Genomic DNA, 24,006 nt, shown 5'->3' on the forward strand with positions numbered 1-24,006 from the left:
CAGTGCTGGCGGTTGGTCTTTTCTTCCAGTGAACCTGTACACCTTGCAGATAACCCGACATGTTTGCTACCCCACTGGTCCTTTTGTCAGTAAAACCAAGGCATATTGACTCTAGCTCTACTCCAGTCATGTCCTGTGTCCTATCAGTGATCAAAGAGTATTCTAATGTTGCTTTCATTTTGCCTGTTAGGACGAGCAAAAGCCAAATGTGTTTGCTGCCAGGAGTTAAGTTCAAAGTCATTCTCTGCTTTGTATCTTAATAACAGTTAAACGTTTCTTTCATCGTTCTCATGTCCTCTCAAAGCTTCACCTTGTCTAGACAAATACTGAATGCCACCGACAATCTTCCAGTGGTTTTCAGTGATGGGCTGGGCTTCACTCAACAATGTGGTCACTTCATGTTTGTGGCTGTTGCTCATCTGATGACTGTTAAGCCCGTCTATTGCTTTCTTCTAGTTTTTAAATCCAGCAGACATAAAAGCTGGATCTGTGTTCTTTCAGTATTTGACTTCTGACCATTAAACGCTTTGGCACAAGAATAGCACAGCACCACCCACGTATTTATGGCTGTAACAAAGCCATGAGTTCTCCTGGAACCATCTCTCCTGAAAGGCCTTGCATGGTACTCACTGAAGTGGTATGGTTTTATGATTAAATCTAGGTTGTTTGGGCTTTTCTCCATTTTCCTTCATGTCATTTATGCAATCTGGCTGTTCTCGTTGTTTGTCTCTTTCTCTTTCTTTCTGAAGAGATGTTGTGAAGCTCAGTGTGTCTGGCTCTGGTCCTCGCCATCTTGGCATTCCTGCCTCTGCCAACATTCGGCTAATCCAAAAATATTGGCGGAGACGTGAAGCATGAGTGGAACTGGAGCAGGTTGAATGAAGCCTGGTTGCTAAAAAGTGAAAAATTTAATATCGGAATTCCAAAATTGAGAGCCATATACCCAAAGAATGAATATCGGCATAGTCAAATAGTCATGACCTAATCCTAACCCATTTAGGTAGTAGTATTGGATCAGACTTTTTGGTATTGGTATTGGCAGACACTCAATATTAGACTTGGATTGGCATTGGAGACATTTTATACTATTCTAAACCACGATCATGTTCTACTCTCAGCAGAGGTTCTCATTCAGTAATCAGTTCCAGACGGTTCTACTGTTTTTGTTTTTTTTTAAAGCTGTGTTAAGCAACCGCCAATTAAACTTAACACCACAAATGTTTCACATTGAAAACTGTGGTGCTGGCATAGTCTTTTCCTTTCCTAGAAGCGTTTTAATGTTAAAAATCAGCAGGCGGCTTTCATTGACAGTGCTTTAACGGCAATAAAAACAACTAAGGAGAAGTGATTGGAATTAACTGGTTAATGAAAACAGTATTTGTGTTTAAGCAGCAGAGTGGTGAGACACGATTCTGTTACTGATGAACCACGATCTTTTGATGATCAGGTATTGGCCAGAAAAAAAGAATATTACTGGTACCAAAATTCACGATTTCAGTATTGATACATTGATTTTGTACATGCCTGTGCAGAGATAGTGTCTGTGATCTCACTGGAAATTCCCACTGAGTTGTGTACGTCACATCATAAAACACTTCCTCTTTTCCTGCGCTGGCCACTGGCCAGAGGTTTCTATGCAGGCTGTTATTGTGATAGGTCAGAGAGGAAGTGTGAACTCTGAAGCAAAAGCTGAGAGAGGCATCATTCATGTGAGTTCAGGGGAGAGTCTCAAGCTGCTCTCACTTTGCAGATATTTAAGCTGGTTTCATTTTCTAGTCTTCAGTACATTTGCTTTATTTGATAGAAAAACACTGAAATATCTGTTTCCTTTTTGTGGACAATATTTATAGTTATTTATGTTCCTTAAATCCAGTTATTTTTGTAAAAATGACAAAGAAAATAGACATTTATTGGCAGTTTTTGGCCATTAGAAATTTTAATTCTGAATGTCTATTGGAAATTCTACACTGCTCTAAACAGGCCACATCACACTGAAATGAGACATCTTTGTGTTGTGTCATCTCAAAAACAATGCCATGTTAAGTTGTTATCATGGCATCTGTGGCATTTTCCACTTTGTTCATTGTAATACTAGTGGCAAGTAGGTCACATAGCTGAGGACTTAATGGACACACATTCACTGTGTTTACATGCACCTAAGTGACCAGGTTATTGTCTGATTCTACCATCAAGCTGATCTCATGTATACAAGGCACCTGGTTTTCCCAGCCCCAACTTCTGCCAATGTTTCCAGCCTGTCTAACAACTATTTCTATAAATACAGGCAAAAAAACAACAACAAAATAATACATTTAAATAAATAAAAAGCAGCAGAGAATGAGGATGAGTTCTTTACATTTAGCAACAATGCCATTCTTAGCCATAAATGAGCTAGGTGGCTGTTTAGGATGCCACCAGCTGGAGGGGCTTTTATAACTAATTCCATGCACTCAGTTTACTTTCACACCGATGTCTAGTACAAATATTAAAAGACAATGCTCACTCTACACTGTACACCCTAGAAGTCCCTAAATCATGGCCAGTTGTTCAGCAATGTTGTAGGTAACCAAGTAATACAACTGGTGATTGATGGGTCTTGTGGGGCTCCTTCTTGTGTATCTTGGGGTTCCACAGGGTTTAGGTGGTAGTATAGATGTCTGTTGATGGTTTAAATTAGCAAACTACTTTCTTCTTGTAGCTGCTTTTAGGATCTCACCTTAGAGTTTCGTAGGATTCTGTCACTGAGCAAACTGGTAAACTTAGCATAGTGATTGGTTGTGATCAGCACCATGGTGCATCTTCCTTTATCGGCTGGGAGGATGGTGATGTCCTGGTCTCTTAGGAGAGACATCAGCACCTTTTTTGGGAAGGCCGGTTGGACGGTGGTACGTTTGCACTGGCGAGGGCAGCAGAAACCTTTAGACTAAGTTGCTCCATCTCAGAGTTGTTAGGTTGGTAATTCCTAATGATTGATTCAGTTGCTGTGATGAAGTATCTCACCAGTACCTGTTCTGATATTACTGCAAAGTTCAGCCCTTTGGCTGGGGTGTCTTTAGTTAGAACTGTAGACACTTTTTGGATAAGAGGTGAAACGTCTTGAAGAAACTAAGCTAGTCCAGCTGCCTACGATCGACCTCAGTGACTGAGAATCTTCATACACATCTAGTAAATCCATTTATTTTGATTGATCGCTATCAGTGATAAATCCAGAAACGTGGGATATATGTAAATGTTAATTTTGATACATTTTTAATTTTATACCAGATCCAGATGGATCTTGGGTAGTTTTTGTGCTTTGAAGTAAATGAGAATCACTTTTGTTTTGGTTGGGCTTCTGCTACGCTAACCCACTCCAAACTAAATGATCTGTCAGAATTCAGTGCCAGCCATCATGTCAGAATGCTGTTAATGAAGTAGAAGAGTGTTGGTTGGCCCACTCTCGTAGAGATGAAGGTTCTTTCTCCTGCCCCGGTTCTCCAAGTTTGTTTTGGATTCAAAGTTTTCTCCATCACGTATGCAGTGTTCAGCTTCTTGGATATGTTTTGCACTGAAAGAAACATCTTGTTTTATCTCAATGACTTTTTTATTTCGTTGAGTTCTCCATGCTAGTTAGACACATGTCAAAATACCAACTTTGTTCCAAAGTCTTTTTGGACTGGCTTCAGATATATTAGCTAACGTTTATCGATGGGTTTGGCGGAGTTGTTTTACTAGTTGCTGTACTAGTCTTGCATCCAAGGTTTTACTGAAAAAAAGGCTGTAAAATTGCAGTATATGTATCAAAGGTTGGGATTGCTTCATCTCACTAAGCTGCCATTTTGGCCCACATGAGCCTTAAACATACTGCTAATCTTACCATGTAAGAAGAAGCACTACCTTCATGATTTTCTATATGTTTCTTACTTCTAAGTAATTTCTTATCAGCCTTGTGCATAGGAGCTAGTGTGACAAGTGAATTTCCCCGGCGTGGGGATATCTTGCAGCTCTATCAAACAGCAACTTTGCTGGCGTTTCCAGACAGAATGAAAGTGCTACCTTATCAGCTGATGACATGCCGATATTATCGTGTATCTGTACTTGAACCTTGAACTCTAATGTGAATGAGCCAGAGGCACTCCTGAACACATGATCAGAAGCCAGAAAGTCTCTCCAAAAGTCTAAATAAGTTGTTGCATAAATTCAGACACATTTGTGCTGTGAAAAACCAAACACTGTCAGCTCTCCAGGAAGCAAGATGTAAAACAGACTCATCAAAAGCTTGTGTTATTGCTGACCTGTTGCAGGTTGTTAGATTTCCAGTGTAACTCGAGCTTCCAGAGTAACCTAGTTTCACGTGTGCATGTAAACATACTGACTTGTTAGAAAAGATTTTTTTAAAGTTAAGTGAATCTGCTCTGAGTAGTTATTCTCAAAAGTTTGATAAATATGGGCACATGTTTGTGTACTCATGGGTAAATGAGAATTGTGACTCTTTGGATCAGCAGTGAAACATCATGTCTGTACTGAGATCAGCAGTGAAAGTAGGCTTTTAATGGCTCCATATCATGCTTAACATCCGGCTGATAGAGCGTGTTCCTCTCTGCCATTGTGAAGGCTAATCAGTGTACAGGTTTTCCAGGCAGACCTTATGGCTTAAAAAATGTTTCCTCTACTGCTGAGCTGGATCAGCTCCAGGCGTTTTGCAACAGCGCTGATGATGAAATGCCTGTTCCAGTCAAACTGTTACAACAAAGGAAAATGTCTTTAAAGGCCACAGTGAATCATCATACCGATGTGCCAAAAATCTTCACTAGGCCTAGAGCTGCTTTTACATCACTCAGTTGGCAAAGGCATGGACATCTCTTGGTGTTGACAGTCACCATAAAGTGAGCTGCTACCAGCTCCAGGCAAACTGTGGGCAAGGGTTTGTGCATCCAGGCGAGGTTACGTTTACAGAACGTTGTGTTTTCATTTATTCACTGAGAGCTTTATAGACATACCTTATATATCAGGCTTTGAATGGCAGATATTATGCACTGGTTTATGCTCACCCACATTCTTGCCTAATTATGGCCTATTTACAGTAAATGGGCCATAATTAGCCAAGAAGCTAGTTTTCATCTGTAGTCCATGGCCAAGTGTAAACACAGACATGTGCAGCAATAACCAAGCAAATTATAGTTCAACAAAGCAAAACTAGGTGAGGATAAAGGACAAACATGAGCAACAAAAGTTAAACTGGAAATTTTTGGAAATATTTCAAATTGAAAAGTCAATTTAAATTAACTGTATCATATCCAAATACAAATCTAAACATTTAGTTTTGTCATAAGCAGACATGCAAAATAAAACAATTAAAAAACATTTCTACAGATTTATTTGTAAGTAGAACTTTATCAAGTTTGAATTATTTTATTAAACAATATTATGTAGTCCACAAGCTCAAATGTGTGTCTTCAACAGTCTCTGTGTGCTCTGGGCTCTAAAGTGTGGTCCAGGTACAGAAATCACCTGTGCAGGTAGGGGGCGTGGCCTCAGTAGCCCTGCAGTAATGTAATGTTTATTCCTGGTTATTCCCATAAATTCACGTTAATTCTCATGGAAAGTTTCCAACCTTGAAAATTCCCAGAATTCTGCAACCCTACTGCTTAGCAGCCACACACACGTAAAGACGATAGGGTCAACAAAAGACAGGAGCGAGCAGGTTGTATACTGACAGACAGTGGTCAAAATACTTTGACACATGACTGATAAGCCGTGTTGTGGATGGGCACATTCCATTCATGTGCCACCTTGATTGAAGAGGCAGATTCGCTGAAAACATATAATCCATTGCTTAACAGCGGTTATATTTCCAGTATATGACAGTGGTAAAAGCTATTTAAGGGTATTATCAGTCAATCAATTATAACTTTTCTCTCAGGTCAACATGTAGTGGCTTTTCAACTTTAGTGAGCAGCTGAAATAAAAAATTTTTTGCTTTCATTTGACATGCTAGGTATTGTGATAAATCACTTAATTCTATGGAAGACAGGTTGAGACAACGTGAAGACAAACTGGAACGTCTTTCATGTGTCATTGGAAACAATTAATTGAAATAAGAGACTGATGAAATCAGTGAAGCAGTAAGGATTGAATGCCTGCCTAGTGTAGACCATGCTGCTTTGTGTAGTTCGCACACAACCCCACGCAATGATGAGTCATGTTTAGGGCATGAAGGAAAAATGGAGATTTGATTTTGGATATCAGCCAAGCAGGGGAATATTGAGAAATCAGGTGGTCATCTTCAGTGACACGTGAGAACTAGGTTGCCCTTTGTGCCTGTGTGAAACTGAGACTATGTAATACAGGTAGGAATCTCTTGGGTGTCATGACTCAATTTAAAAGCCATTCTTGATTCAAAGGCAATGTGGGTACTGGTTTTAGGCTCTTACTCCAGTGCACAGAGCTTATACTTCTACTTCATGTTCATTATTGAGGTTATAGTGCTCATGTTGTACAGGAGTGCATTATATTAAAAGATATATCTATATCTAAAGGTGTCTGGTGTATGTAAATTTATGTAAAATATTAGACACCTTACCAATATAATAATAAAAGTAGAATTTATGGCAGTGTTGTATTGGATCACATTGGTCTGTACAAGTGTACCTAATGAAATAAATGAAATAGTTGGTGTTGGCTGGATGTCATGAATATGAGACATGGAGAAAATTATGAGTGTACCTTTACTTCATTAACAGAAAATGAAAAAAATATTTATTTATAAAACAGGGAAGAATAAAAACTAGTTTCTAATAAAGGCCTGGGTCTCTGCAGCTGAGATAAGTAAAGGCATCATAATATTATGAACTGTGCTGCCACTGGCAATGCTGCTGCTTTTTTCTGATAGGGCCATTAGAAAAAGATTTAAAGGAAAGTTAGTCTTGAACAAAATCATTTCTAAAGAGTATTTGAATTGCCAGAGAATTTCAATCCATGTGGAAATTAAGCTTTGGAGAACAAGTTACTGGCACTGTATGATTCCAGGTTGTAGATCCCAACTGTTAGTCGGGCTTTAAAGGCTTTGTGCAGAGAGGAGTGGTGTCTGAGGTCCTCTTACCTACTTATTACTAAGCGGGCAGACCATTTCCTCAACTTCTTGGTCAATTAATACTTGTGCTTTGTTGGACTGTAGTGCAAAACTAACACTTAAAATGGCTGAGCGAGAATCGAGTGGCTGAGTAATCATGAAGAGTGCAAGCAGGAAAATATTCTCCTGACACTCGCTGTGCACAGCTTTGTTCTGTCCTGTGACACAAGAACAGAAAGAGGCATTCCACACACTCACACACTCACTTTTTGGACTAGAACCAGCTATGTCCTTCATATGCACTTACACACACACCAGAACTGTAGCTCTACTCAATACACAATAGGGTCTTTGAGAAGCTTTGGGCTCTCCTCTGTTTGAGTACAATGCTCTAAACATCTGTAATCTCCTCTCCAAATGGACAGCACACCCGAAAACACACACATTTTTGCCTTTCTATACTTGTGAGGACCCTAGGCAATGCACTCCCTTGGCCCCGACCTTACCCTACCCCTTACAAAAACAGAATTTTCAGCTAAAACCAATTTTCAACCTTCAAACAATCCTTGGCCAGAATGACCTGACAATGCAGAAATGTCCCGACAATGCAGAAATGTCCCCACAATGCAGAAATGTCCTCACATTGATTGAACAAAGGTTGAGCTTTGTTCCCTTAAGGATAGCAGTATTCCACCCCCTCACTCTAGAATGACTTTATGAAGCAGAATGTTTTTGTTATACTTTTAATCATCTATTACAGAATTAATTAGCAAGTATTCAGGTTCTATTTACTTTTCTATTTTCCTTCACATGTCAGGTAAATTTTACACACCGCTTCAAACTTTTGGGGGAAAAATACATTGTAACTGTGTTTCCATCAGTCGGGTTGACACAAATTATCGGGCTTCCAGGCAGAGCCTGAAAAAGTCTTTCGATTTGCAAATGTTAGCGTGTAATAGAAAGGTTAGGGTGTCTTTTATGTCGGCTTTATGGCAGTCCTTCAGTACTGATTTAACAAAGTCAAAGTCAAGTTTCAGCACATATCTATAATTTGAAATGTTAGAAGTTGTTGCCAACTTGCAGAACTGAACCTGCATCTCATTTTTTTTTTTTTTTTTTTTTTGCTGTAGGCTGTGATGCATTAAATTTAAGAGTGCTGCAAGATTTATTTCTATTAATTGAGCTATTTTTAACCATATATACAAAAGGTATATGTTATGTGTCTATGTATGTATGTATGTATGTATGTACATATATGTATATATATATGTATATATATATATAGATAATATATAGATATATATATATATAGATATATATTATAATATATATATAATATATATAGATAGGTGTGTGTGTGTGTGTGTGTGTGTGTGTGTGTGTATATATATGTCATGAAAGAGCAGTTTTTGGTCTGGTCACTTTGTAGATGACGCGTCAGCAGACAGCAGCACAGAGTTCCCAGACCGAGCTTCCATGATGGAGGTGCGTCTGCAGGCGCAGGAGGATGAAATCACGCTGCTGAAATCCTCACTGGCTGATGCCCTGCGCAGAATCCGCCTCCACGATCAGCTCTTACCGTTACTGAAACAGCAGCTCATTGCAGGTGAGTGATCTTCCACATGCTATATCTCCACTACAGCCGACAACTCTATGTCCTGTTGTCTTGGACACAAAGGTACAGTGTCCTCAAACTTTATAAAGACAAGTGCACACACACACAAACACACAAAGGAACCCTACATCCGTCACAAGTCAACTGACTGAAACGTTGACTAAATAAAGTATAAGTGACTAACAAGCTAAGGTATTGTAAAAAATATTGTTATGGTATTGGTTCTTTTATTTCTCACTCAGAAATAAAAGGACTAATAATCAACTTTGATCCCATCCAGTGAACCCGGGTGCTGCACGAGTCCTGAACCAAGTGTGCTGCTCAGATAGTTGCAGCAGCAGCAGAAAACTGTCCTTGAGCTCAGCCGCCGACGGGATCCGGCACCCTGCTACCAGGTACTGCCATGAGCTTTGAAGAAAGGAGGGATGATGAGAGACAATCGTTGTTTCATTTCACTTGATGTACAGACATATTGCTCACTACATGAGAATCATGCTAGTCCATTCAGAAGCCTGGTTGTGTTCATATGATGTGTGTGTCATTATCTGTATGACTCTTCTGTATTCTCAACCTTTGAACTATCTCTAGCCAACTGTCAGACAGCATCATGACCAATACCAATGGCCACATAGGAAGCTCTGTGTCCATGCAGCCAATACCCAAACCAACAACAACGGACAGGTCAACCCAGACAGAGCCCACACTTCCAGGGCAGGACACTGGGCATGACAGGGTCCTTCTCCACAGACGGGTCCAGAGTCTGCAACTAGAGGACGCCCTGCCACCAGGGCAGCCTGTGGTTGAGGGGACACGGGGTAAGCTCCATCGCGTCCCTGGGCTGGAAGAGGAGGACGAGGAGCAGGAGGAAGATGAAGAAGGAGTGGAGCAGGAAAAAGATCTGAGTTGGATGTCGTCAGTGGAGGAGCCCATTCAGCCCACCACAATCAGAGGCCTCCAGAGGGAGGACTTCCAGGACGGGAGTTGCTCTCCAGAGGAGCCGGGCCCTGGCTCGCCCTCAGTCAGATCTATAGACCAGAACCTCAGCTCCCGATCTGGACCCCTGACCACCATCCAGGAAGGAGAGAAGAAACCACTGTGCGTTTTCCCACCATCCTCCGCTTCACAGACTCCATCTTGATAATTACTTTCTCTGTTGCGACTGATTGCATGGCTTCAAAAGACAAATCAAAACTTTCTTGATTTTGATTTGTGTGACTGTGAACCCCAGTTCTGCTGCAAAACCCCCCTTATGAAACAACCGGCCTCAGGTTGCCAGGGTTATTATGCTGTGTTAGGGTAGGAAACCCGAGTGGGATAACATGTTCTGTCATCATGTTCGCTCCAGCCTCCAATGTGCTTTCCTCGCCATGTGTTTGAGCAGGGGGCGAGGGAAACATAAAGCTGCAGCAGAACATAATGGAAGCACTCGTGCACACTGAGTGACATATCCAAGATTAGCTTCACGGCACACAGAGATTTGAGCCCAGTGGAAAATGTGATGTGAGGGCAATTGAACACAGCATAGTGTAGAAAAAGGACTCAGAGCAGGGTTAGGCCTACAGTACATATACACATGGAGTGAGTGAGAAAGGTCAGAGGGTTTAGAGGGCTGCACAGATGTAACCTTTCAAGGACGGGACATGGTTTGAAATCTGTCCAAACTTCAGAGTTAATATCTATGAAAAGAACCTACAGAGTGGTCCTCCACTACAACTTTACTGTAGCCACAAAGTATTCGAGCTGATGGTTCTGTAAGACGATGCAGATGTGCAGAGTTGACACAATGCCATTATCTGCCGTTCAACTGGGGTTTGCAGAAACACACAAACTGTTTTGAATGTTCAGTCTACTCTAACACGCTTTAACACTCCTTCTCAAACGAATCAAGGATCTCATGCATGCTGTGATTTGTTCTCCAACTCAAATGATTGTCTTTCTCCTGGTGACAAAAAAAGCACATTGCTGCTTTTGGTTACTTGTGTATCTGCTTGTGCATGTGTGTCTTCCTTTGTGCGACTTGTAAGAGGGTTTCGCCAACAACGGGTAAGATCTTTCATGGAAGCCTGAGGTGCTGGGGGAGGTTATGCCTGCATGCTGCTCTCCCTTCTGCACTTCCACATTCAACACTTTATTCAAATATTAGTAGTATAGAGATTTGGGAGAGGTGGGCGGTAGTTGAGTTTCATTTCCCAAATCTTCAGCCAGTGACGCAGATGACATGAAAGCTGTTTTTAGTCCCATAACACTTTCTCTGGTGATGCTTCTGGTACAATGGCATGTCATCAGGAAACAGGGGGTGTGCCACGTGAAACCCTCAGAGACAATAAGACTTTAATTATGGTTAAGTATGGTGATTATGTGTTCTTGTCCCTATGTCCTTGTTCAGTATATTTCTTTAAATCCTCAGCATGAGCACAGCTTTTAGAAATTAGCTTATTTTCACAGGCCGGAGTTTAAAGGGTCCAGTTCCAGTTTATTACAACTTGGGTCCAATTTTTACAGTTTTGACCATTGTTTCAATTAGTAATAATAACAATGATAACTCAATACTGAGATATGATGACTGGTAAAAACAAAGTTAGATGGTGTTTTTGGGAAGATGACCAGTACAGTTTCGAGACAGACCCAAAAATGCTCTAAAAAATGCTCTGCTCTAAACATCCATCAAAATGTTCCAGATCCACTCCCTGATCCGGATAAAATGTTGGCAGACCGGCTGACTACTGACTGCTCTACCTACAGTTGTAACCTGAGCTCATCTCCAAGGCCAAGAGTTAGTTGTAGTTTGGGGTAAAAGTAGCAGCTCTGTCGTGCTCTGTAAGGGATTTGGAGACATTTGCAAAACATGTCCTCAGAATATTCTCATGTATGTGTCACCTATTAACCTGCATGTCATTGGACTGTGGGGGGACACTGGAGTACCGGGAAAGAACCCACACAGACACAGGGAGAACATGCAAACAGAAAGGTGACAGTGCTAAACACTGCAGTACAGTAAAGCATAAATCATAAAGCGAACCTTTGTGTGGCTCATCTAAGCAGCTAATAATGTATTTCTAGTGTAAACAAATGCTTCAGTTGTCATTTTTCAGATTCAGTGTTCAGCTATAGCTGATCTAATCTGCCAGTCACAGTTGTCACATTAGCTAAATGAATGGTCAAAAGTGAGCAGCTGAAAATAAGAAGCTGCTTTTCTGTCTGAAACCTGAAGGTTTTAAAATGTGCCACAAATTTGGAAGGTTAATCTGCAACCACTGTCATTGTCAGCTGCATATGTGGAGTGCTAAATTGGAAAGCTTGACTTTGGAAGGCTGTGCTGTGAGTACAGTGTTATTATTACAGAGAGTAATGATGGCAAAAACTAAGACCCAAGTTGCATTAAACAATCCAATGGGAAGGTTGGGAATGAAATTCCACACGTATATCCTGTGTATCCATGTAGTCATAATAGTAGTATGAATACTGCGTGCATAAATAGTGGTGTGGGATTTAGTGTCTGTATGTGGGCACACTGCGAGTGTTTACCCCTGGAAGCTGAATGTTTGTTTGTGCCCTCTGGTGTTCCAGGGTTCGTAGGAACAGCGAGAAACTGGGGAACCCGGAGAGGCAGAGGAAACGTCTCGACAAGAAGGCAGCGTCCTCGGCCAACCTCCTTACCCGCTCCCCCAGCCTGGAGAAGTGAGCCCTCACTCACAGCTGTCACCCTGTAGTCACACAGCTCACTTTTTCCTATGGCTTCTGCAGCCTTGCATATCTCATCAAAGAGACACTTGCTGGAACATTGATGGTCTATGAATAATAATAATAATAATAAAATTCCATTTGCATGAAATATTCTGAAGTGAGGGACTGATGGATAGAATCATTTTTCTTAAATGGTGTCGTGTATCTGTCTCACACTTGTTTTCTGTCTCCACAGTCGGGCGAAGGAGCTGATCGCCAGTGCAGGTAAAACTTTTCTCTGTCTGCCTCAGACTCAAACTCATCCACTTTATCCAAATGGTCAAGTCTTTAGTTGGCCATAGACATGAAGTGTTGTCTTTAAGACGGAATCCTGAGGACTTCAACTCCTACTCGGACCCCAGAGTGGTGAATCAGAGCCCCTGAAAACCTGTTTTGACAATCAACTGCTCACTATGAATAGTGGCATCCGGGCATTTTCAAATAAGCCAAATCATTTTGTGTGTCACTGTGTCCACTCTGCTGCAACAGACAGAAAGAACAGAGTTGTTAGGGCAGTTTGAGTTTGTCTTTTCACTTCATTATATCTCAGCAGAAACCTGAGCTCTCTCAGTCATATTCATCTTCAGAGTCATAACTCTGAGATTTTGTTAAAGCTTTATGTATATTAAAAAAAATGTTAATAAAGATAGTAAATACAGATAGTTAACAGTCTAAAAAAAGGTTCAAGTGAGTGGTGTCAGCCTGATAGCAACACTACAGACACAGTGTGCGTTTACCATTGTAAAAGAATCAAAGGTTTATTTTTTTAAGTTTTCTTTGTGTACTTTGCATACTCCATTTGCATTTGCAGCCACCCTACAAGGCCTGAGTTATTTGTTTGCACGTCAGCATCATATTCTGGTTGCAGTGGGGGACAAAGACACACCAGCTTGCACATACCTGCACATAAACCAGGATTTTCTACATTCCATCTCCTAAATCTGGTTTGAGTTGCTGTAACTACACTAATACATTTGTTGGCATAGGCTCCTGTTGGAAATGATATGAATCTGTGTTATGCTTTCATTCTACTGGTGTACTAACATTCCTCTTGGCAGTTTTTACAGGACAGGTTGTAAATTTGTCAATTTTTGCATTAAAACAGGAGCCTTTGATTGACAGGCCATCTTTAATCTGGAGTGCATAAAGTCCACGGAGGAACAAATAGTCATGCATGGCTTTAGAGAAGCTGTCAATGATCATTATCACATGTCATTTTGTTTGGATCGGGGACTTTTCACAAGTCTTAATCCGTCCTGACTTCAGTGATGGCATGGCTTCAGCTGGACTACACTTCTCTACTTGTGCCCAGGCAGCTTCTCACTGGTTCACACGTAGTCATTTGTGCAAAAAATGACTGCATTTCCCATCCAACCACATTTGTGGTTAGCGTAGCTTTTATGAGTGTTGGCCTTCAGTCTGTTTACGTTTAGCCCTGTGTTCAGGCCTTATTCCTACAGCGTCACTCTCACATTGTGAAAGTCGAGCAAAAGAAGAATTCTACTAGTCAGAGCTCATGGAAAACTCTGGAAAATTTCTAAATATGATCAGTTGTCTACCAATTGGAGTGTTGTTGGTTGGAAACATGCGATGACACAAGTCACAAGGTTTCATTTTAGCATTTAAACAGTAATGTCAGTGCAGCTAAAATAGCCTCGGCTACAGTCAGATTTCTGTGTTTATTTGCAGGTGTTGTAATCTGATTCCAGACCTGTGCTCACATAATAGTTTCAGTGTTCACATCGGTAGTTGTTTTCCCCTGGTGGAAAATCAGAATTACCAAGTAGGTTTTCACACACGAGGCATCTGCTCTGGTGTATTGGTGCATAACAATAATAAGCACAGTACCAAATAAAAATCTAAATAAATAAATGAAGAAAGGACTGTAAGTCAAGAAATAGAAAATGGGCCGCAGCCTCCGACCAGAGTGAAGAGTCTCTGAAACAAACCAAACAACCGAGCCAATCAGAACCTTGTAGGCGTGATTAGAGGTGATGATGTAACCTTACCACAGAAATGGCAACAAGCATGGAGGACTCTGACACAGCTGTACAAGCTGTTGCAAGTTCACTTACAGAAATAACAACAAAAAACAAGGATATCAATTTTTAAATTCAAATACTGAAAACGAGGGATAAATGTAATATTGGATCTGTAGTGACCTGTTCAGACTTAACAGTATGAATGCAGCTTCTCGCTGACTCACCACAGATAACAAATTTAACATAAAACACATTTTATTCATGGTCAGGCAACGTGGATTGTGCCAGAACAAATTGTAGATTTCAGATTTATTAAAAAATATTCTGGATAGACAGATGAACTGTTGCTAGTCAAAACACAAAAAAACATAATTCCATTTATATTTGTATATTAATGAAAGGAATGACATAGAACATATTCATAGTGTGAACCCTAACCCTAACCCAGGATAGCCATTTGCCCCCCTGCTGTCGGTCTTCATGCTAACCTAAGCGAGTCAGCTTGTGACTCCAGCGTGAGGCTGGTCAGCTGTCTCGTCTTACTCGAGATGAATTGTATTTGCCAAAATAACTAACTAAATAACTAAACCTAAAAACTGACTCAGTCATGTCAGTTATGAAATACGATCTACTTAAATTTAGCTAACTTTATCCCTCATACGCTATATAAACCAAGTGAAGCTGTAACAGCAAAAACACAGAGTGGACTGAATTACTCAAGGGTGTGTTTTTATGGCTTATGAAATTTTTATTTGAAAGATGAAGAATGGGTTGGTTCTCACTAAAACATAACAAGTCAATTTGAATCTGGATGAGAAATTCGGATTATGGTCCGTGAGAACAGAGTTGATGACAGGAGAGTGTAGTGAGCTGTACATTTTAAAGGTCTCCCTGAGAGAAACCTGCCAAGCTACCAGGTCATTTCAAGACTATCTTTATGGCCTAACATTTCCCCCTCCTTTTTTTAAACTGGCCATCACTTCTTTTTTTAATTTTTTTTTTAATGAGTTCTCATGAAGTCAAACACTGCAGGGCCAGTTTTGGGCCGTGGGCGATGCCTGGAATCACATGCACTGTGGTTAGCCAAGCTGCCGCACCACTCCAACTCTCCTGACGGAATGATGGATGGCTGGCTCTGCAGAGGAGGATGCCAAAAAAACATTTTCATGTCTTCCCCCGGTTCTCTTTGACTTTGACTCTCATTCTTTTCTGGATGTCTTTATGACTCTTGTTCAATTGAGTTGTAGCTGTGGCGTGGGTCGAGCAATTTTTAGATTCCTGTCAGTGGAGAGTGGCAGGACATTTAGAGAGGCAAAATATCTCTATTTTTAAACAGTTTTGGTTCTGACCCAAATGTGTCCTTAGCACTGAACATCAAAAAAATGCACTGAATGCTGACATTGTCTAACTGCTCCGATTTGTAATCATCCTATATATTCTTTGTTGATTCAAATCATAAATCTGTCACTTTGACTGTATTTCATCAAGACAGAGTATGGCTGCTTGTCTGTGGGGCTTCCTGTGTTAGTCTGGGACTCAGTATGCTGTTCCTTGCTGTGATTCAAATCCCTGAAGTCCCAGAACTACACTTTGCAATAAATCTGATCATTGCCATTAACATCTCCACTCTAGCCAGCGCCCCTCCTTCCTATAATGTGAGGTCCTGATAACTCAGCAGGGATTGAAATAGCATCTATGATGCTATGAATCTGGGCTAACATTAGCAGTCTACTACAAATCTACATGGACATCTTGAATCGCAAAGCTTTAGCTTTCAACCGCTGAAGTTAACAACTCATCTCCAAGCTATGCTGGCTATCATTTGTCAGTCATGAGAATCTCCTGCCTAGAGGCTCCAGTCTTAGATGCTGTTTCCACAAATATGTCCAAAATCAGGAAATCAAATCTCAGTTTGACATTTTAGAAATGTTATTCCTCAAAGTATGGCACAGAAATGTGTTGTTTTGATATTGCTAGTATTTCAAATGAGAAGAACAAGAAATGATACCAATATGGATATTTTGTTGGTTGATTATTTCTCAAAATGATTTGTTATTCTGCATGACCCTGGTGAGGATAAGCAGATACAGAAATGGATGGATTTGATATTTGTTACTGGAATATTTGCTTCTTGTTTCCACCACATCTGCTAATTTCCCTAAAACACAGACTCCTTACTCTCTTGAACTGTCAGACACAGAATAGACAATCAGACACAGGAATGAGTTTCTCTTCTTGTCCTGCTCAGCTTTGGCTTATTTCTTCCTCTTTCCACACAGTTCCATAACTTTTGTTGTTGCATGAGGTTCATGTCCTGGTGAGTCTGGTCAAGGTGTCTCACTGGCCTTTTACCAGTTACCACAATTTCACGCTCAGACAGATAGACAGTTCATGACCCTGAGTCTGAGCAGTCACGTTCCAGTCCGCTCAGCCTTGCTGCTTGTCGTCAGCCTCCAATCTCATAAAAGAACAGAATGCTAGCCAACTCAACAGAGCCAGGTTTGAAGTCCCAAAAAGAAATGGAAAAGGAAAATATATCCCTGCTTGGAATTCAAATATTGTACATCTAACCCGCATAAATTGAGAACAGATCCTCTGGGATTCCTGAAGTCAAAGTTAGGTCAGGTATGGCTGGAATCAGGTGTGACTTAAAGCTCAGAGGATCTCAGTGTTTATTTGTCTGGCTAACCTTATGTTTTCACTCTCACACAGGATCCCCCGGGTCCAGAAGAGGAACCTATGGCCAAGGTAGACCTACTATTATGTCACTTTGTATCTTAAGCTCTTTTTCTGCCTGGAAGGTCAACAGACAGGCTGTACTTTTCCAGAAATATCTCATTTACTGTTGCACCAGTCACCCACAGTTTTATGCTGTTGTCTATTGGCAGCTGACCAGTAAAACCATGCTGAGAGTCAATATTGAACAGCTAAACACTGAAACATGGTGATCTAAATCCAGTTGCCAGTTTATTTAGTACATTAAGCTAAAGCAAACATTTCAGTATAATGCAATAGAGTCGAGAATAGAAAATTAGATAACTTTAGTTTTAGCTAGGTGTACCAAATAAAACAGTCAGTCGTTGTGCTTGTTCTGTTGCCCCCAAGTGGTCCAAATATTCTGTTAATGCACAGCTTAAAGTTCTAAAACAAATCTTTAAAGTAAACTTTATATTTGAACAAATCTGGACACTTCTTAGTCCGTTTCTGTCAGTGAAAAATAAAGTCAAGCCTTAAACCCCATTAAATGTTTTATAGTAGCTACGATGACTTCATTCACACCATTTGCTTTTAGTCGGGCCAGTGGTGTGGCCCTTGGGATGGAAATGTGGGTCAGTTGGTCGGCCCACCGCTTTGGACCAGACTGAAATTGAACAACTATTGGATGGATTGTCATTTTCCTTGGGTGACATAATTTAAGCACATATCCTAAAGAGAGCATTTTAGTAGAACTCAGGAACTTGGAACTTGGCACTTGGTCACTAGGGGGCGCCAGAAACAAGTTGTGAGTGAGTGTAGGAGACTGATGTGTATATGGAGCAGAACACAGCACTGACACATCATCACATCTCAAGTTGGCAGACTTTTTGGTAAACAGCTTCTTATTTGCAGCAGCTGCACAGCCACATTAGCATTGATTTGTCATCTTTCAGGCCACCTGACATATGATGAGTATCATGTATTCCTCTTTGAGCTCTGTTTTTGGTCTCTACCAACCCCTGAGGAAAATGTCTCTTTAGCTGCTGAATCCTCCTCTATGTTCACCAGCTATTTGCTTAATTTGTGTTTATCTGCCGAACATCACTTTAAAGCTTTGTAAAGCTGAGCTTAGCTGCAAATCAGCAGATACATCTCTTGCTATTTAAAAAGAAAAAAAAGTGTAGCATTTGTAGTTAGTACCCTAACCATATTCAAATATTAAAATAATCTTTGTCTGCCTCTCTGTGTATTATCGCTGCATAACCGGTCCTCTGCTGTGTTTGTCTTCCAGGACAGTCAATCAAAATGTTCATACGCGGCCGGCCGATAACCATGTACATCCCCTCTAACATCCAGAACTATGAAGACCTGAAGATGGAGCCGCCCTCTGAGAGACTGGAACTGGACTGGGTGTATCCTTTCAGAATGCCACAGCAGTGTTCGGCATCTTGTTCATCTTTATGAGGCTTATGTTACATTCAGACAGTGCTAATTTCACTGTGGTCATTTCCTGGAGTCAAGCCACAGTGTCTGTATGGAAATATATCTCTATTAATTTAGTGTCTGTGAGGGCAGCAACTTCCACAGATAAACTGCCATGTTTATCTTTAATGAATTAAATGGGCCGACTAACATTAAATGTCACCTTGACCCTTTCATGCCAGCTATGGTTACCGTGGACGCGACTGCCGGGCCAACCTGTACTTCCTTCCAACGGGCGAGGCAGTCTACTTCATCGCCTGCGTTGTTGTGCTTTACCACATCAACAGCCGCACACAGCGCCACTATCGCAAACACACTGACTGTGTCCGCTGGTCAGTGGAAGATAATTTGTATTACCTGCACCCATAGATAAGATAAGATGAAACTTAAAGCAATAGATCAACGTTGTGGGAATCAGCCAACCGAAAGCTATCTACATTTGTTTATTCCTTTTAAAATATGAAAATATTCTATTAAAATTATGCCGAAACCTCAAGCAGGACCCACCTCATGGTGGACAGACGTCTGCTGCAACCTGTTGGGTTTAAGAGAGAGAGACAAACATACACAGCAATAATAACGATAACTCCAACTCTAATTCTAATAGAAATATGACTCATAGTAATAATAAAAATAATGCAAGATGAGAATTTGTTGTAACTATATGTATCTATTAAGCATGAAACAAACATATTTGAACCTTTCAAGCCCATTACAAGTGAACTCTGTTGTAGGCGGCTGCTCTGTGTGTGTGTGTGTGTGTGTGCTCAAGATTTAGGGGGGCGATTAGCATGTTAGTGCACGCTCCTAAACCACTTTAACCACAGAACTGTACAAAATACCACCAGGTGTGAGCTGATATCTCTTTTGACAGGCGAGGTAAAAAGGAAACAGGTTCATGTCAGGTCTTCGAGTCAGGGGACTTTCCTGCAGCTTCATGTGCTAAGCCTCAGCTGAATACCGTTACACGTCCTCCAGCGGACTAGTAGAATCTGGAAATTCAATGCCTGTTTTCTCAACAAATCACACTGAATCCCGAATTTCAGACTGACACCAGGCTCTCAACATGAGGCCATGAACATGAGCAGCCTGTCCAAATAATGAGTTATTTTGTGAGTTAGCTGACAGTCAATATTTCTTATCCACATAGAGTGTTCTGGACGAATGAATGCATATAAAACGTGTTTTTACTTTTTGGGTCCAGAACCATGGGAAACATGGAGAAGTTGGGCTTGGACACATTTGCCTGTACCATGACTTTGGCATGAATGTATAGGAATTTGGAATAGATATGTGTCTTTACAGAAAAGTCAAAGCAACAGGGGTTTGTAAAATGACAGATATATTACTTTGACTGAAATAGTTTTCCTGAAATAACGAAGAACTTACTACTGTTTCCAAAAGACACTTAAAGGCTTTGGGGCCAGCTACAGCTGAACTCCTGCAGTGCAGTCCATAATTATTTACTGTAGCCACTGACACCTCTTATTTCTTTGGCCGTGTACTCCAGCACATTTACTATAAGAGTGAACAGTGGAGCACTCACAGCTCTTTGTACACTATCCTGATTTTATGGCTAACAAGTGAATGGTCTTTATTGGCCCAATCACACTGAGCATGTAGTGAAGACCAAACCGAGGGGGGACAGTGGCTGATATCTCTGGGTCACTGACAGCAAAGTGTTTGAAGCCAAATATTAAAGCTGCACTGATCAATGTTTTTATTAACAATTTATAGATTAACTATAGAATAGATGCAGTGAATTGGCAGTGAATGGATGCTCATCAAGCAGCACAGAGCAGATCAAGCTGGCTGGAAGTTAGAAATTACATAAAAAATCTGGTCAATCTGGGTGTGGTTTAGCTCAGTTGGTAGAGCATCCGCCCCATGTGCGAAGGCTCAGTCCTTGCCGCGGTGGCCCAGGGTTCAAATCCGACCTGTGGCTCTTTCCCGCATGTCATTCCCTGTCTCTCTCTCCACACATTCCTGTCACTCTTCAGCTGTCTCTGTCAACTAAAACTCAAAAAGGCATAGTGGAGTATTAGTGGAGTAGATAAACAACTGGATATTTTTCTTTTAGGAGTTGGTGGAGACCAAAAACAGATATAAAAGAGTAAACAACGCAGTCATTTTTTATTTCAAACCAAATGTGCTGCAGTAGAAAGCCAACACAAGCAAAACATGTCCAAATACATTACACACTGTGTTTGACCACCAAGTACATTTTTCATTTTGCCATTGTGCATATAGTTCTACACATGGATGTGTTACCACTGGGTGATATACAGCATTTGATCCAAAATTCCTGTATGACTCTGTCTTTGTTGTTCAGTTCAGTTATTTCCGTTCTTCCTGCAGTCTTACCCTCCATCCTGACAAGGTGCGAGTGGCATCTGGCCAGACATCAGGGGTGGATAAAGACGGCAAGGTGAGTGCTGCTGTGACACCATACTTTGATCCTCTGTAGACCTCTGGTGCAGGCAGCATTATGCATGTGTTGTGTAATCCTGAGAAAGTCAGAGATCTTATTGGAGATAACTAACCCCTTATGCACATATAGTATTTACTCTATGTGTGTGTGTGTGTGTGTGTGTGTGTGTGTGTGTGTGTGTAGCCCTTGCAGCCTTGTGTTCATATCTGGGACTCCACCACCCTGGTTACCTTGCAGCAGATCGGCCTAGGAACCTTCCAGAGGGGAGTGGGATCCGTTGCATTTTCTTTTGCCGTGAGTTGATTGTTATGTAAAATATTGTATATTCTCAACAAATGATTTATTCAAACTGCAGTGAGAACAAAGCCTTTATTTGAGACAGGCTCATATTATGTCCTGATGTATTTTGTGATGTACGTTTCCACAGTACAAATAGAGTTGTGCCATTTCACCACTCTGCTGCTTTTCTGCGTGTTTTTAATTTAAGAACTATTTTCAGTCACTTCCTGTACAGCTGTTCATCTTTATTAACCTTTCCTTTTTTTGGTAGGCTTTTTCTGTGAAAAATACAGGAAGGGTTGACTTTCACTGACTGTAGTGCAACATGCACAAAAAAAAGTGAATGACAACAGCATTGTGTGAAAAAGAGAAGTGAGAGTGATGTCTACGACACGTCTGCTGGAGATTTACATGTTTGTTTTGACTGGTCCTGATTTGTTGAGCTCGTTTGCAGGATTCTGGAGCGTTCTTGTGTGTGATCGACGACTCTAATGAACACATGCTGTCAGTGTGGGACTGCAACAAAGGAACCAAGCATGCAGAGGTCAAGGTAAACAATCAAAGTCAAATCGGGTGTAAATGAACTTTCACAACCTTATTAATGAAGAAATCTCAACCTTTTACAGCAATAAGGCTGCTTCTTTTTATCAGCTCCATTCAAAGCAGAAATACTGTAAACATTCATCATTTTAAGTTAAACTTAGCTGAGACTGTTACTGTGTTACAATAATAAATAAATAAATAAATAAAGGTAAATATGTAAGTAAAAAAAGTGAGTACTGGAGTTGGTAGTGGTATATAGGTGATTGCTTAAGCAGTTATTTATGAAGGTATTTGTGAATTTTGGAAGCTAGCAGTTTCCCCCTGCTTTTAGTCTTTGAGCTAAGCTAGGCTAAAGACCAACCAGACAAGCACACATTAAATTTATATCACACGCCTCGTTTGACTCTCAGGGAGTCAAGGTAATTAATTTGTTACGGGACAGGGTTGCACAATAAAACGTACACATGAGAACATAGCAAAACATAGCTTTTATTACAGCTGCCTAATGTGTTCCTACAGGTTTCACTTTGTCTGACATTCATGAAGTCATCAGTCACTGCAGGTTTCGTAACCAATACAGAAACAATGTAGTCCTCCAACTGAAGGAAAAACATGAGAAAGAGCCAGGCTGCACAAATGTGAACACAGTGACAGATAGGCAGCCAGATGCCCAGCATGGCTGTGTGATCAATATGTAGATGCTTTTTATAAAGGAGGTCTGTTTGCAGAGATTGGGGGGGGGGGGGGTCTCTGCTATGCTTTTATGGGCTTTTATCCCAAAACGCCTCAACTTCCCTGAGAGCAATTTCAGCAGGGCTGTCATGGCAACAGTGTAAATATTTTATACAGAGAATTTGTCCGGCTGTGTGTGTGTGTGTTCTCTAATACTGCAAGGGGAATGCATAGGTGGGTGTTTAAACTTGTATATCATCTCAAGTCAAGAATTTAATGGACAAGAATTTATGTTTTGTGTCACGTAGCATCCAGTGTACATGATTCAGTGTGGGAAGGCGACTTAGAGCTGGACAGGTCAACACTGACCCACACTGTATAAACATACGAGTTCATCCAACAGGAACAAGATAATTATACCCCCCTCCCCTCTCTGCAGCAGTGGAATAGTCCATATGCCACTTTACAGCACAGCCATGAATGGAGGTTTTTGTGTAGAAATGATGCTTCTGTACTTTCTGCACATACTGTACATGTGGGCAGCGAAGACCTGCCAGTGGGGCTGTGTTTACATTTTGTGTCTGTGCCTGGTGGCAGGAAACATCCTTCATAGTTCTCTTTGAGCTTCTTTAGAAAATATGCACAAATTCAACGTTTTAACACGTTTTTGGTTTGTGCAGCGTATTTCTCCAAGCTTATTCGTTAAAAACAGCTTTCTGCTGAAGAAATGAGGAAATGAGGTTGATAAGAACAGCGAGACTGACAAAAAACAGTGAAGTTGTGGGCTGTAAAACCAAATCAGCCAGCTAAAAAAGGCTGAAATACTCCTAAAAATTATTGATTAATAATAAACATAATATAATTTATAATATTTATATGAACAATGACTCTCATTGTTTCACATCATTATTATAATAATAATGTGAAAGGACTCAATCACAGTGATGATCAAACAGAATTATCACTTGACTGAGAGATTTTAGCTGGATGGATGTTAACAAATAAGCATGATCCCCCTGCAAGGGTGGAAAGGTGGTCCGCTGTTCCACAGCCAGGCTGGAATCTGCATTGCTCTTCCTGAATCTCAGGTTCAATGATCAGTCGGACCTTCCCTTCCACCCTAGAATACACTTTTCTGGCGAGGCTGAGCCCTTTTTTGTATATTAAAGATTATTATCTATTGTTTGTTACAAAAAAAAATTCTGACACCTTTTACTTTAATGATATTTGTCCTTGTAAAAAGATGCAGTGCAGTCAACCCTAATTACTTTTAATAAATCTGTTACACAGTAAGGATTTGTTGAGGCTCAGGTGATCAGAGCATCTTATCAAAGGGTTGTTTAGTTATCAAAGGGTTGACTAGTTATCAAAGGATTGACTAGTTACCAAAGGGTTGTCTAGTTACCAAAGGGTCGTCTAGTTATCAAAAGGTCGACAAGTTTTCAAAGGGTCGTCTAGTTATCAAAAGGTCGACAAGTTTTCAAAGGGTCATCTAGGCTGAGATTTCTTTTGTAAATTAAAGACAATTATC

At 40.7% G+C, this 24,006-nt stretch overlaps 1 protein-coding gene across 3 annotated transcripts in view; it reads left to right on the forward strand.

Moving 5' to 3' along the window:
• eml3 (EMAP like 3) overlaps window positions 1–24,006 on the forward strand; it is a 49,209-nt gene that overhangs the window by 15,252 nt on the left and 9,951 nt on the right. The window contains exons 3-13 of one of the 3 annotated variants that reach the window (XM_010743088.3): window positions 8,481–8,657; window positions 8,947–9,061; window positions 9,255–9,761; window positions 12,234–12,344; window positions 12,586–12,614; window positions 17,084–17,119; window positions 18,360–18,480; window positions 18,733–18,882; window positions 20,909–20,978; window positions 21,165–21,275; window positions 21,715–21,810. In XM_010743088.3, the coding sequence (XP_010741390.1) occupies window positions 8,481–8,657; window positions 8,947–9,061; window positions 9,255–9,761; window positions 12,234–12,344; window positions 12,586–12,614; window positions 17,084–17,119; window positions 18,360–18,480; window positions 18,733–18,882; window positions 20,909–20,978; window positions 21,165–21,275; window positions 21,715–21,810 (1,523 nt within the window). Of the gene's footprint in view, window positions 1–8,457; window positions 8,658–8,946; window positions 9,062–9,254; window positions 9,762–12,233; window positions 12,345–12,585; window positions 12,615–17,083; window positions 17,120–18,359; window positions 18,481–18,732; window positions 18,883–20,908; window positions 20,979–21,164; window positions 21,276–21,714; window positions 21,811–24,006 lie in introns of all 3 variants that reach the window. The other 2 variants (XM_010743089.3, XM_010743090.3) reach the window with 2 other exon arrangements.

This window comes from Larimichthys crocea, chromosome XI (genome assembly GCF_000972845.2).
Source record: "Larimichthys crocea isolate SSNF chromosome XI, L_crocea_2.0, whole genome shotgun sequence".
NCBI lineage: Eukaryota > Metazoa > Chordata > Actinopteri > Sciaenidae > Larimichthys > Larimichthys crocea.